This window comes from Cavia porcellus, unplaced genomic scaffold (genome assembly GCF_034190915.1).
Source record: "Cavia porcellus strain 051 isolate PalLab524CR breed Dunkin Hartley unplaced genomic scaffold, mCavPor4.1 scaffold_31, whole genome shotgun sequence".
NCBI lineage: Eukaryota > Metazoa > Chordata > Mammalia > Rodentia > Caviidae > Cavia > Cavia porcellus.
Window position 1 is genome coordinate 45,460,572 of NW_026947514.1, and position 13,935 is coordinate 45,474,506.

General features: G+C 42.8%; 1 protein-coding gene across 7 annotated transcripts in view; it reads right to left on the reverse strand.

The window, feature by feature from the left end:
* Nucleotides 1-1,612: 1,612 nt before the first annotated feature.
* The window catches only part of Rtn1 (reticulon 1), a 294,963-nt gene continuing 282,640 nt past the window's right edge, over nucleotides 1,613-13,935 (reverse strand). For all 7 annotated transcript variants that reach the window (XM_063240875.1, XM_063240876.1, XM_063240872.1 and 4 more), the window contains 6 exons: nucleotides 13,647-13,854; nucleotides 10,837-10,975; nucleotides 9,629-9,698; nucleotides 9,082-9,128; nucleotides 8,942-9,000; nucleotides 1,613-2,419 (listed from right to left, as the gene is read on the reverse strand). In XM_063240875.1, coding sequence (XP_063096945.1) covers nucleotides 2,377-2,419; nucleotides 8,942-9,000; nucleotides 9,082-9,128; nucleotides 9,629-9,698; nucleotides 10,837-10,975; nucleotides 13,647-13,854 — 566 coding nt within the window. In that variant the 3' untranslated portion in view covers nucleotides 1,613-2,376. The remainder of the gene's footprint in view (nucleotides 2,420-8,941; nucleotides 9,001-9,081; nucleotides 9,129-9,628; nucleotides 9,699-10,836; nucleotides 10,976-13,646; nucleotides 13,855-13,935) is intronic.

Genomic DNA, 13,935 nt, shown 5'->3' on the forward strand with positions numbered 1-13,935 from the left:
GCTTCCTAATTAGAACCTCCAACTACATGGGAAAGGAATTCTGCATCAATAGGAGGAAGAAAAGCCCTGTAAATGCCAATTCTGAAGATTAACTTCGTTTCTCTTTTCGTTTGCATACTATGCATTGGACTCAAGACCTCAAGCTTGCTAGTCAGGCGCTGTGCCTGGCTTAAGGTCAATTTTGTACAATAAAGCCACATAGACAAAAACTATATCAAAGGTTGGAAACTGAAAAACATATAGACAAAAAGAAATTATCTTCTGTTCATTTTTCTTTTGGTGCAGAAAATTAAACCCAGGGCCTTGTATACATACCCGAGCACTGACCTCCATTTTCAACCTGAGGAATCATTTGGATTTAAGGAACAAACAAACAAAAAATTAGGCATCCGACCAAGCTTACTATCTTCCTGCCTTAACCCAGTTCTCTGGTGCCTCTGACCCAGCAAACTATCATATTCTCTTGCTCAGCCAGTCACACCAGTGAGTCTGGGGTGAGGCAAACGAGCTGCTGGCTTCAAAATCTAAAAAGGTGCTCATCAGGGCAGTGTCTGTCTACAATATCTACCAAGTCGCCCGCTCTGGCCCACTCCCCCTCCACGTGCTCTGGGATGCATCTTTCCCCATGCTGGGTGCCAGGCTGCTATGAAGGATTGGGAACAGTCTCCTTTCTGTTGTCACTGTGGCTATAGTAATAGGCCATTCACTCGGTACCTGGATGCTGTTAGAATTGCATTACAGTTGTCTTCTATATTCTACTTTCTGGTGCCTTGTGTGACTCTAAAAGTTAAAGAATATAGCCCCAAATCCTCGGTACAGGCATTCAGGTTTCTTCCTAGTGTGAGCAACACTTGGTACCACTATTCCCATCGTAAGATCCCAGAGCCCTGATCACCTCAGCACATGCTGAGCTCTGTGTTTGCCACACACATGTGTCTTGGCTTTCTGGGCTCTGCATTTCCTTCATTGGGTGAACCTCTTTATCCAGCAGGACCCAATCTTGAAGTTCAGCTTCCTGGTGAATCCTTAAAACACAAGCTTGTACCACAGCTGTGATTTTGTGCCACCCTCTGTCTGGTGAGCATTTCCATGTAGCAACCAGCTCTCTGCTCCCAACACCAAAATGAGAATTTGTGGTCATTGGCACAGTGTCGGGCTGGCCTTGTGACCTTCACACTGCTCTGTGTGGAAGAATAACTCTCTATGTTCTTATCTACCCAAGTTAAATTGGGCGAAGACAGCTCTGCTCAAGTAACTGTGCCTTTTTTCCTCCTCCTACTTTTTTTCTCCTACTGCTACTCTCTTTATTTCTTCATCTTTGACTTTTGATTCCAACACTGAATTGAAATAGACAAAAAAAAAAAAAAAAAAAAAAAACGAACAAAAGCAGAGTGCCGTCTACAACTCACAATACAATATGAAGAGTTTTTAACTAGAGCTCCAGTGATTTATACTAAAAACCCAAAGGAGCCATTTAAACCACACTGAAGTTGGCCCTGTGCTCCTGGAGAGAAAAGAAAGGAGCTTGCAGGCACGTTCTCCCGGCACGTCTTCAAGTGACTTCACTTAGGATGTTTGCATCCTCCAGTAAGATGATGACAAGACAGAGAACTTCCTACATTTAGTAACATTTATTTATGCATTCAGAATCAAGTACAGAAGTGCAAATATCCAGAGTCCATAATTAAGTCCATTAGGAACTACAGAGAAAGTAATACAAATTGTAATAAAGTTAACATGCTGGTACTTATTAGTGACCATACATGTAAATCAGCCTGTCAATCTCATACAACAAAAGTATTGCATGTTCATTTTGGGTTTATTCATTTAATTATTTTAAGTTATACAAAACTGATTACCATAAGTACAGAGGACTGATTTTTTTGTTTTGTTTTTTGGTTTTGTTTTATGTTTACATTGTGTGTTTTGGAAAAAATGCTAAAACATTAGTCTACAATTCTATATAATGTTATTAAAGATTAACCCAACCAGCAACCCAAAGACACAGAAGCGATTTCCACTATTGCGTCAGCACTGGGCAGGAAGGGCCAAGCCACAGGGTCATGAGACGCTACAGAAGCACTGTGGAGGGAGGGGGTGCGCAAGGGAACAAGAAATGGCTCTCACCGTCATGCACTTTGTTAGCAACACAAAATTAAAATTCACACCTAATACACTTTTCTCTATACTTCAGTGCTTGACACAAGTCACTCAAATATCCTAAGCGTACACCAACAGCCTAAAAACAGCTGTTTCAAAGTTTGCCTCTAAAATTATGGTATTGGGGGGGACAACAGATTTGCAGTAATGACTAAGGCGAGAGCTGTTACCACTCAGACATCCCTGGGTGTGTCCGGTCCCCGCCAGGAGAGCCACCTATTCCGCGTGCCTTTTGGCACCAGGGATTTTAGCCTGGATCCTGAAAAAACAACATTAAAGGGTGAAATTGCAAATGTTCTAAATGAAATCACTTTATATCTTCATCATATATTACTTTAAATAGCTAAGTGACCAAATAGCTTAATATTTCAGGAGATATAGTTTTATGTGCATACCTCTAAACACTCTTATATAAACCAATAAAAAGGAAATAAACATTGGATAATGAACGATCTGAGAAAGTCACATCTAGTATAACTATGTAGCTAATCAACATGCTGGGGTGCCTTTGAAAGAGAGGGTGTAATTATTACAGCAGTAAGACAAGAGCAAGGAAGGTTGGTTCTAAGATAAGACGCCTACGTCTGCCTCAGCGTGGTCAAACTACACACAGCTGCAGGTCAGCAAAAGGGGTCTTAGTCCCAGCTCTGTTGCTCATTCAGCTGATGAGCTTTTCTGGTCTTCAAGACACATCTTAACATGTGGGTGCGGGCCAGACTCCACAGAAGCTCCTAAACTCACTGATGTTCATGGTGTGCTTGTGTGGTTTGAGGCTCGGTTTACACTAGAAGCTTTTGTTAAACTGAAGCTTCACAATGCACTATGCAGACTCTGGCAGGAAATCAGTGCTAAAGACAAAGGAGGAGGTATCTGTTCTCATGGAGCTTTTGCACTTGTGGGGGTTCAGAAGAGAGGAAATAAGCATGTTGACCAGGGATGTTTAGATCATGACACATTCCACAGAGCAAAATCAGGCTCTTTGATAGAAAGGATGGGGCTCATGGTGAGGTGAGTAGTGCCTACTTTAAATCCGTCAACCCGACAAACACGCCCAGCACATAGGACGGAGTCCACACTCTCAGGAGGATGGAGGTTTTAGATGGATGAAGCGGCAAGCACAGAGGCTCAGGAAAGACGACACACTTGGGTGTGGCTGGTGGGTGCAGAGCTTAGAGACGGGGCGTGAGAGGTAGGCAGTAGCCTCGTGTTGGAACCCATGGTGGTGGTAAGGGCTGGGTTCTGTTTCGTGCTGTGTGAAGCCACTGACGAAGTTTAGGCAGGGAGTGCTGTGACTCATGTTTTAAGATAATGGACAGCAGCTGTGCGAAAAACTAGGGAACTAAAAGTAGGAGCAATAATGGAGTGAGGGAAACTGGAGTAGTCCAGGCGCGAGACGGCCACGTCCGGGGCACGTGACAGGTAGAGGGACAGACAGGTTGGCAGTCCGGAGAGCTGTGTGGTGAGCCTGAGGGCCCCACCTGACATCCTGATGGGCTGAACACACGAGAAAGGAAGCAGAAAGAATGACTGAGGAAGGTTTTTCAGTTTTGGGCCTGGGAACCAGGTGAATGATGCTGATGTTTACCAAGATGTTGAGAACTGAAGGAAAAACAGGTTCCGATATGGAACCGCAAGGTGTTTGGCCGTGTAGTCTTAAGTGTCCATGAGACACACGCGGGAAAATACTAAGTGAGCAGGTGAACCGCCTGGAGCTCGCAGAGGAGGTTTGTGCTCAGGGGCAGAGGGTCTGGAGCCCTGAGACAGCTTTCGGAATTACGGGACTTGAAGCAGGGTGGATGAGTGGAAGAGGAGCTGGAGAGGGCACTGAGTGGTGGTGGCCAACTAACTTCTGCACATGCTTGTGTGAACGTCCTGGGGTTCACTGCTCCAACGGGCAATGCCTTCCAGCTGAACAACTCAAACTGCTACTGTTTCCCTTAAATCTCATTCAAATCCTCGAACTTCTAGAATCTCCACTCATTGCTCTTCAGAGAAAAAGAGAAAGCTTACTCCTTTCACAAAGTTAAGCCTCCCACTATTTGGGATGTCTATTGAATTCTTTCAAAGGCATCTCATGCCCAGGGTAATCAACTCTTAGTGAGGTTTGCCTTCATTGGTCATTAGTTCAGATTTCTGACACCCCAATATCTTGGTCATTCTGTCACACTCTTGTGTATAAATGCTCTCTTAAAATGTCCAACTTCAAAATGTGTAGAACGTAGATATAAAATGAGCAATGTAGAATACAAGGATGGCAGCTTCTTTTCATTTAGACTTCGTACTTCTATTATGACATCTCTTTGTAAAAGATGGCTCCACATGTCATTGATTCTGTTATGGTTTAGGTGGAGAAGTCCTCCAAAGGCCTCATGTGAGCAGAGGCAGGGCTTCTGGAAAGTGACTGGATCATAAGTTCAGAGCTAGACGTCTGGCAGGAGGTGGGTCTGACTGGAAGAGGCTGATCACCAGGGTGTCATCTGGAAGGGTGTATCTCCCTCCTTAGGTCTTCCATTCTCTCTCTGTTTCCTGGCTGCCATGACCTGAGCAGCTCTCTTCTCCCACAGCCCTCTGCCATGAGGTTCTGCCCAGGAGCCACTGACTGCACCTGAGACTTCTGAAACTGAGCCAAAACGAACCTCTCTTCCTTTAAGTTGTGGCTGTGGGTTTTGTGTTCCAGGGATGAGAGCATGATAAGGTAGCCTCATACTTGGATGTGCTTAATTAATCAATTACATATTCACACACACTATGGTTATGTTCTATCCTATCCATCCCTTCCCCTTCTATATGTGTAAATATTTGTAAAAAGTCAAATTTATATTTGACTTTTTAAAAATCCAAATCTAGTACTTTGCCTTCCCTACTAACTTCATTTTATTGATTCTAATCCAAAATGTTAACTTGCTTGATATCCCTTGATTCACTGTGAATCTTAATCTTGTCCTTTACTAACTTTGCTTTTGCCCCAGTCTCTGTGTCATCTAGAATTCTGATAATTACACTTATGTTTACTTAACCACAGGAAGCAATGAGTTGAAAGCGATAGGGTCAAAGGTAGGGCTCTACATCTCACATGAGACTGACATTTGGTGGTCTCATGAACAGCCTGTGGCTCTAATATTTCAACCTTCTAATACTCTGCCTTCATTACACTGTATGTCTCCATGTTTCTATGCGAGGGCCCAGGGAGACTCACTGAATGTCTCTCTGAAACCAGAGTACTCACTGGTCAAAGCAGCCTATGGGACCTTTCCATTACCCAGCATATTCTGAGTACTCATTTTAGTGACTTTAGAGTTTTGCTTAAAAGTAGGCATTTAATTTATCTAAAAATAACTTCCAGAATTTATTCTTTGTTCTTAGTTGAAAATCAGAATAGCTCCAGTTCAGTTTCAGTTTTTTTGACATGTTCTTCATTCTTTAATATTTATCAAAGATCACCAAAGGGGCCTCTACATGAAATGCTGGGCAGTTTTACCACCCAAACTGCGACTCACTTGGATACAGGAAGCTGCATTTACTTAGAGCAGATTTCTAATGTTCTTATTTTCTTAAAGTTTCTACAATATGTGTTTTGCCTTTCCTAATTTGAGGTGCTTTTCCCTCATTGTCAAAACTCTAAGAAGTGTTATTAGATATTAGCTCCATTTTAGAGTTGGGAAATTGACATAAAGAAAGATTAAATGAGCCGGGTGTGGTGGCTCACGCCTGTAATCCCAACACTTGGGAGGCTGAGGCAGGAGGATCATTCCAAGTTCGAGACCAGCCTAGGCTATAAAGTGAGCTCAAGGCCATCCTGAACTGCATAGTGAGACACTGTCTCCAAAAGACAAAAAAAAAAAAAAAAAAAAAAAAAAAAGAAAGAAAGAAAGATTAAATGACCTGGACAGGCCACTCAGTATGGAAGAAAGACTGCCACTGCGGTATATTGATATAGCCTGATGTAGCCCATCTTTAAAACTCTTGAACTGATCCCCAAGCAGGAGTAGGATGAGGTGAGGATGATGAGGAGGATGGGGGTGAGACTAGCTAATATTTATTATATCCTATGCCCAAGTAAGAGTACACTATGGACACTGTCTCATTTAATCACCAACAATCCTATGAGGGTTGATGAGTATTACATTTCTAAACTACAGATAGGAAAATAGGTTCATAAAAATAGATAATGTTTAGGAAGAACTCATATAGCCAAAATGCCTGGAATAGACTCAAACTAATCTGATTCCAATGACTGTTCTTGAATATTTCCTAAAGTGGCATAAGCTCTGCATTTCAGAGAGTGAAGTTCCCTGAGAAGTAAGAACACAACATGAAATGCCTTCCAAACTTTTATGTCAGATACACCAGGTTCTTTGGAAGAGCTGCTATTTCCTCCTTTCTGTAAATAAGACATAGCCTTTGCCCCCATTTTTGGTTCTAGTACCGGAAAGCATGGAGTGGGGATCAGCTGTGTAAGTGTGTGAGTTCCCAGAGTCAGCGTAGTTTCCTTCCCCTTCTTGGCTTTGATTTCCAACTGCAGGTTAGCTACTTCTACGCATAGGCGTGTACACAAGATATTCTCTTCATTTTAACCAGCTTTGGCCTTATCAATTCGTCTGAGTGATGACAGTTTCATAGCTCACCACCACATCTCCAGTCTCTCTCTTCTTCTTCTCTCATTACACTGCCACGTTAATCTTCACAAAATGGAAACCTGATTGCCTCCCTGTCCTACTCAGCCACGTCAAGGACTAGCCATTTCCTGGTAGGTCAGGGTCAAACTCCTTAGAGGATGCACACCTGATTTCAGCCTCTCTTTCTACATTCCTTCTAGCTGAGATCTCCTAGTTGATTTTTAGACACACTGCCCGACTCACTGCTTCCGAACACGACTATGTTACTAGGTCTCTGTCTTTCCTTAGGTTATTTCTTCTGCCTGCAATAGCTTTTCTCTAGCATCCACCAGATGAGTGTTCACCTAACCCTTAAAGCCCATGCCCAAGACTATTTTATCTCAGTGGTTTTTTATTATTCACTCTAGAAAGGAATAATTGTTTCCTCATCTGCCTGACTTTAGCATTTAGTTCTTGTATTGTGTTAAAGTCATACCTCTGCAATTTTGTCTATACCAATGGGCTGAAAACTTTTCTAGGACTGAGAGTATTTCATTTATCTATCCATCCTTTTGCTTATCACATGAAGTATCCAGAAGATAATAGTTATTCCTTTTTTGGAACCAGTCAACCAACCAAAAAATTAATAAATGTGATTCACTTAGGATCCCCAAATAAAGCAATGGACAACTTAAGAACTGAGTAATTGGGCTGGGGCTTTAGCTCAGCAGTATAAGCACCTATCTGGCAAGCACGAGGTCATGAGTTTGATCCTCGGTCCCCCCCACCAAAAAAAATTGAGTAGCTATCCTGGAGGTTCCAAATTCCTATTCTGTAGCTCTATGTGGTAATTTCTGAATATGGTTCAGTCTTCGAAAGGCACCTAGTAGAGGTGATTAAAATGTAAATTCCAGGTCACTAATGCTAGAATTTATAATTCTATGTCTGCTGTGGGGTCTCACAATTTGTATTTTTAAACAATCTTCCAAATTTGGATATTAGCAAATTTCATGCTATCCCAGACTACTATGTATTATATAAAATGACTGTTTTAACTTCCATTTGTTGATTTTCATCAGACATCAGTTACACTTGAGTCCAACCTGATAATTTCATGCATTTTGAAATGTGCTACAGATCTGATACAGATCCAAATTCACCACAGAACTGATGCATTCCTCATATATATATATATATATATATATATATGTATATATGATAATTTTATAAATGTCAAGACAAGACTATAGCTAATGACATGTAATCTAATATAAAAAACTTAAAGTGATTGTCTTATTTATTCTGTTATTATATCTTTGACTATATAAAACAATAAAACCATCAAGGTCCAGACACATCTGATTACTAGATGGGGTTATAGTGACAAAGTCTAGTATTTAGTGACATGTATTTGTAGCTGAAAATTTCTAGACCTGATTAAAACAAAGTCTGCAATACTAATAAAAAATAAAACTATCATTGTAGATAGAAGCAAAGCCTAAAAATACTAGCATAATAATTAGGAAAAAACTACCAAGTTAAATGGTCACGTTAGCCGTTGATACATAAAGTGGAAATTTTTTTTTAAAACTGAAATCTTTATCTCCTAATTTATCAGGTAGCCCAGGAAATACAGTCTGGTCTGTTCAATACTCAGGTTTTAAAAAGCAACAATATTAGCTAGAAGTGATGGCACATGCCTGTAATCCCATCATATGGGAGGCTGAGGCAGGAGGATCTCTGTGAGTTCAAGGCCAGTTTGGGTACATAGTAAGTTAAAGGCTAGCTTGAATTACATAGTGAGACCTTATCTCAAAACAAAAACAAAGAAAGAAAAGATCAATCAACCAACCAACCAAAAAAACAAACAAAGTAAAGCTATTAATTAAATAAGCAAACATGTATCTGTTGAACTGGCATAGGTAAAATTCTTAGAGAACAAAAATTTTACATTTTAATGTTTTAAAACTAACCTGAATAGTTTAAGTGACTGAAGGATTTATTTAATTGAGAGTTGCAATTTATACTCATTTTCTTAAGTAATATAATTGAGAAAAGAATGAACATAGGACTCAAATGACTGATTATAAATCACCACATTTTACTATCTTTTGGTTACACCTACTTACTTCATTCAAATGCCTATAAACAGTGCATCTTTTTATGAGCAGTACTATGTAACTTACTTGGCCACCACAGCATTTATATGAGTCCTCACAAGTCCCAGGTATTGGTCAATCTGTGCCTATAAAGAGAAAGAGATTATAGGCACATGTAAAGCCCACAAAGTCAAAGTTTATTGACTCTGATGCCACATGGAACTCACCTGGTGCTTAACATACACTACAGGTAGAGTAAACACTGAAACCACAGCTAGGATGAAAAACAAACACAGCATTAAAATTCTGAGAGTTACACTCACATGATGACATGATAGCATTATACATACATGTATGTGATATATTATTTGGATTAAGAAGCATTCTAAATAAAAGAAGATAGGGCAGTTCATGAGAAAAATAACAGGATCTGAGCCCTTTATAAATATTATGTCATTATTTCTATGAGTGTGGACTGAGCCCTCCTAAGGCGATCATGAATCTCTACCCGTAGCAGCCACATGGCCATATGGCATTCCAGAGTATAAACAGATAAATATCAGAGTGAAATACAACCAGTGGTGTCGCAAAGAAAACTGCACACTTAGAAATTATTATTCATGTGCAATATATGTTACACTCCTTGGTTGAATTGCAGGTGTAAGGGAAGTGCTCTGGCCTCAGGAATACTGGAGGAATCCACTAAAACAAGGTAAAGTATTACATTGCCCAAGTGTGTGAAGGAAGAGTGATGCCCCTTTCCTCTGTCCTTACCCATGAGCAGCAGAGTCAGCCCATTGAAGAGTGCGCCAACGTAGGTCAGGAGCCACATCAGCACTGCAAACTGAGGAGTGAAGGGGTCAGAGGAGCTCCTGAGACTTCTGACAGACAACTGTCTCATACCACTGACTTCAGTTTAGATTAGAATCAGAATTTCTCACATTAGCATTTCCATTTTTTCTACTTAGAATTTGTAATTATAATTTTTAGATTAGAATTAGGGGCAATAGAAAATGAATTTTGATGAAATTGTTCTGTAGAAAAGGAAAGAGCAGTAAAGTGGCCAAACCCCATCATGGGATCAGTGACAGAGGCCTGCCCTTAAGCCTCCTGACACTTTGGATCACACTGTTGGAAGATTCCAGGGATACTGTGAAGCAATAGTCTGGGCCAGAGGTTGGCACACTACGGTACCTAGAAGCACTGAGGTCAGTAGTCAGGGTCCCCCTGGTGAGTTATTATTTTTCCTCTAAGGGTCCAGCCCATACCTCTCAAGGTTCCCTCTACCCTTTCTCCAGAGCTCACCCATGGGTGCCACCTTGCACACTGTGGGTGTACACAAAGCTCTGAGTGCAGGAGTCACATGCAGTCACCCAGCTGCCCCTCCATGCACAGTTGCTGGATCATGTTTGATGGATGTGACTGCACCCGAAATCCCAGGGAGCTGCAGAGGCTCGGAGACATCCCCAGCCCCAGTGAGCGCATGGAGCTCAAAGCCTCACCACGCATGAGTGGAGGGCACCTCTGCTTTCAGGGCTGGGCCCCAGGACGCTCGGAGGAGCAGTGTCAACACAGTCTATAGCTCCTCTTGATGAGGGAGTAGATATGTTTTTAATGTCCCCAAACTGGATTTAAAAAAATTAATTTTAGGGAATTGGTTGACAAATTGAAAATGGTTCAAGAATAGATAGCCTAGTATGCAGTAAAAAAAAGAAAAAGTACAGAAATACTCGTAGTGGCTATGTGACCTCCTTTGACACATGCTTCATCAGTAAACACAGGACAACCTTGTGGAAGTGGCCTACCCTTTCTAAAGTTTTGAGGGGAACTGGCTGAATCTCATGATGCCATACAACTGGAGGCTTTCTGACTCCAGAATAGAATTATCACCTCCGTTGTATGCTCTGCTGCACGCTGGTTTATAACTCACTACCTTTGGGGAAAACAGAACTTGGGACTCAGTGAAGGGCTTAAGACCATACTTTCAAGGAGTCCACGAGGTCCTGGACGAGGAAGAGCCTCCGAAGCTCCTTCAGAGTGCTGTTCACGTAGAGCTGCAGGCAGTCCGTGTACTTCTGGATCTGCTCCTGGGACAGGGTGATCTCGAGCTCCAGGTAGGCCCTGGCAACAGACACCAGGGAGCGCCTCAGAGGGATGCCCTGGCCGGCTGCGCCCCAGGGCTGGCCCAGGGCTCCTCTTGTCTCTGAGGACTTGGCTGCATCTTGTCCATGACAGCAGCCACAGCTGCCTTCCAGGGCACTGGGAAATGTGGAATCAGAAGTGTCTGGGGAGGGGGAAACTGAGATTGCCTAACACTCTGCAGTGTGAGGCCAGCTGAGATTGTCGCACACTCAGCTCACGCGCTGAATTCTCAGTTCCTGACTGCATGGAGATGAACTATCTTCTTTACATAGTGGAGCTGCCTGAAAACTTTAGTTGACAATTATTGTTACACATCAAACTTCAAGAATTCACAGAATTCTGGAATTCACTTCCAAGTTTATCTTGGGAACCCTGAAAATTCAAGTGACCTGAACCATATTAAAATATTCATAGATTCTAGTGAGTGGTATTTTTAGTAATGGAATTATTCATTTGTTAAGCGGTTAAGTTTGACTCATATACAAATATTGTATATAAAATATAGGAAACACAGTATACTCATGTATAAACTAAAAATATTTAAAAACCAACCCAACCTCAAGTCTCTCTGCTTGGCCACACTCTTCCACAAAGGTCCACTGTTCCCTTTCCCTCTCTCTATCTCCTGTTTCAATACAGTACTATCCTGCATGCCCAGAAGAGTCTGTATCCTGAGAGTTTGGAAGGGGTTTCTTAACTCTGGGAGCCCAGGGGAATGTACAGAAGCAGCCCTTGGCTTGAGCTCCAGGGAGTGCTATGGACTGAATTCTGAGTCTCTTCCACATTCCTGTGCTGAAATCACTCCCCACAGTGGGGTGGAGCTTTCTTTGAGGTGAATGGCCTAGCAACCAAGCCCTGGGGAATGGAATTAGTGCCTTTTATAAAGAGACCTAGAAAGCTTGCACCCTCTGCCTGCTTGTGAGAACAGGACTGCAACCCCAGGGAAGGGGCAGCCTGACCTCAGCCTGCCCAGCCTAGGCCATTTCCAGAAATAAAGTCCTGTTGCTTAAACCACCCGGCAGAGCTTTGTGATAAGGGCCTGGACTGACTGTGCTAGGCTTTACATGTGAATGTTATAGCGTTTTCTCCCCTTTATAGCAAATACAAAGCTAGCAATTTGTCTAAGATACTATGTTCTGATTAAAAATGTATCAAATCAGACATTCTTTGATGATAACGTGACACAGCCAAAAGCAAGTGTTACATTTTAATTCCTAAAGGAAGATAAAGTAGTTGACCTAATAGTAGTTGACCTAGTAGTTAGACATTTGTTCCCATAGCAGGGTGTTAGAAGTAATAAGGGAGATGAGAGATAGGGTTTCCCTGCCTCTGGTCACAGCCCTTGGGGGCCCAGATTGTGGTAAAAATGGTGTGATAGCTCATAGGAGAGCCTCTAGTGGCCCGAGCTAAGATGCAGACAAGGGTGCTGAGCCCTGCCAGGAGTGCTGAGGGGAGTGTAGAAGTGGATGAGACCTCGCGCTCTCCACTCTCCCCGCCTTTGGAGTGGGGGTAGTGTAGCCACGCCACAGCCCAGGCATGCCATTCCCTCACCTCACATTAGAAGAACACAGTGACCTGCAGGCAGCTGGCAGGGACGGCAAACAAGGGTGAGGCTGAGGTGGCATCCATGACTATGACGACACCATTCTCACCCAGAGCTCGCACTGTCCCTTCATTACAGAAGGCAAGGACACCTGAATGGTGTCCACACCCTGGAGCAGCTAGCAGGAGAGAGGACAGTGCAGACAGTCTGTGCCAAGAGCACCCAGGCTCTCTATCTGGAGTCAGGGAGACCCTTGGTGGGGCTGGGTGGAGGCAGCTGGCCAGGCCAGCACTGCCTTCACCACGTTTCATCTATTCTCTTAGTAGAGCTCTTCTTTTAAAATAATTTGGTGGCTGGGGATATAACTCAGCAGCTCAAGTGCCTGCCTGGCATGCATGAGGTCATGAGTTTGATCCCCAGTATTATAATAAATAAACAATTAAAATAATTTTTTCCCCAATATTCATTCTAATTGGATAGTCCCAGTGCAAAATACAAAAAAGACACATAGGCATATGATAAGACTGTTCATGCATCTCAACCCCTCACAAGCTTGGCCCTTTGGTGTTAAACAGAGAGAGGCAGAGAGAAAGGCAGAGAGAGAGACAGACACAGAGAGAGAGAGGCAGAAAGAGACAGAGAGAGACAGAGAGACAGAGAGAGAGAGACAGAGACAGAGACAGAGACAGAGACAGAGAATGATGAAATAGAGATAAAAATCCAGACACCTTAGTCCTGGCTCTGTGTTACTACTGACAATGTGGTGGTGGGAATGTCACTTTATCTTTGGGACTTCAGTCTTTCTAACCATAAATCAGGATTATAGTAGTGGCCCTACCTTCCTTACAGAGTTGGATTAGCTCATTGGGATACTCTTTAAATTATAAAACATTATGCATACATTATGGGTTATAATTATCATTTGCAAAATTTAAATTATAAAAATTCAGTACAGAACTAGGCCTCAGCCAAGCAACATTAGATATCAGAGGCAGGCCTTGGAAGATGCCGAGAGGTCTCAGAGATTCACATGCAGGGCTCCTGGGCTAGAACAGAAGCAGGGCAGCATGCAGCGGGGCAGCAGGGCCAGTCTGGTTGGGCACTCACTTGAATGGGTGGCCCTCGTCAGTCTTCTGCACAGCTTGCAACACAGACTTGTAGATGCGGAAGCTGATGGTGGCTGAGAGTGCAGCCAGGGCCAGGTAGGCCACGATGCTCACCACGCTGAACTGGGTCAGGGAGAAGAGCAGCAGCAGAAAGCTCCCAAACACGATGCCGGTCTGCTTGATATCCCGCCAGTAGAGCAGGTCAATGGCTGTGGGAAGGAACATGAACACACATGCCACTGAATGCTGCAGTGCTGTGAGCTGCTATCGCTGTGGGTTCCCACCTGGCA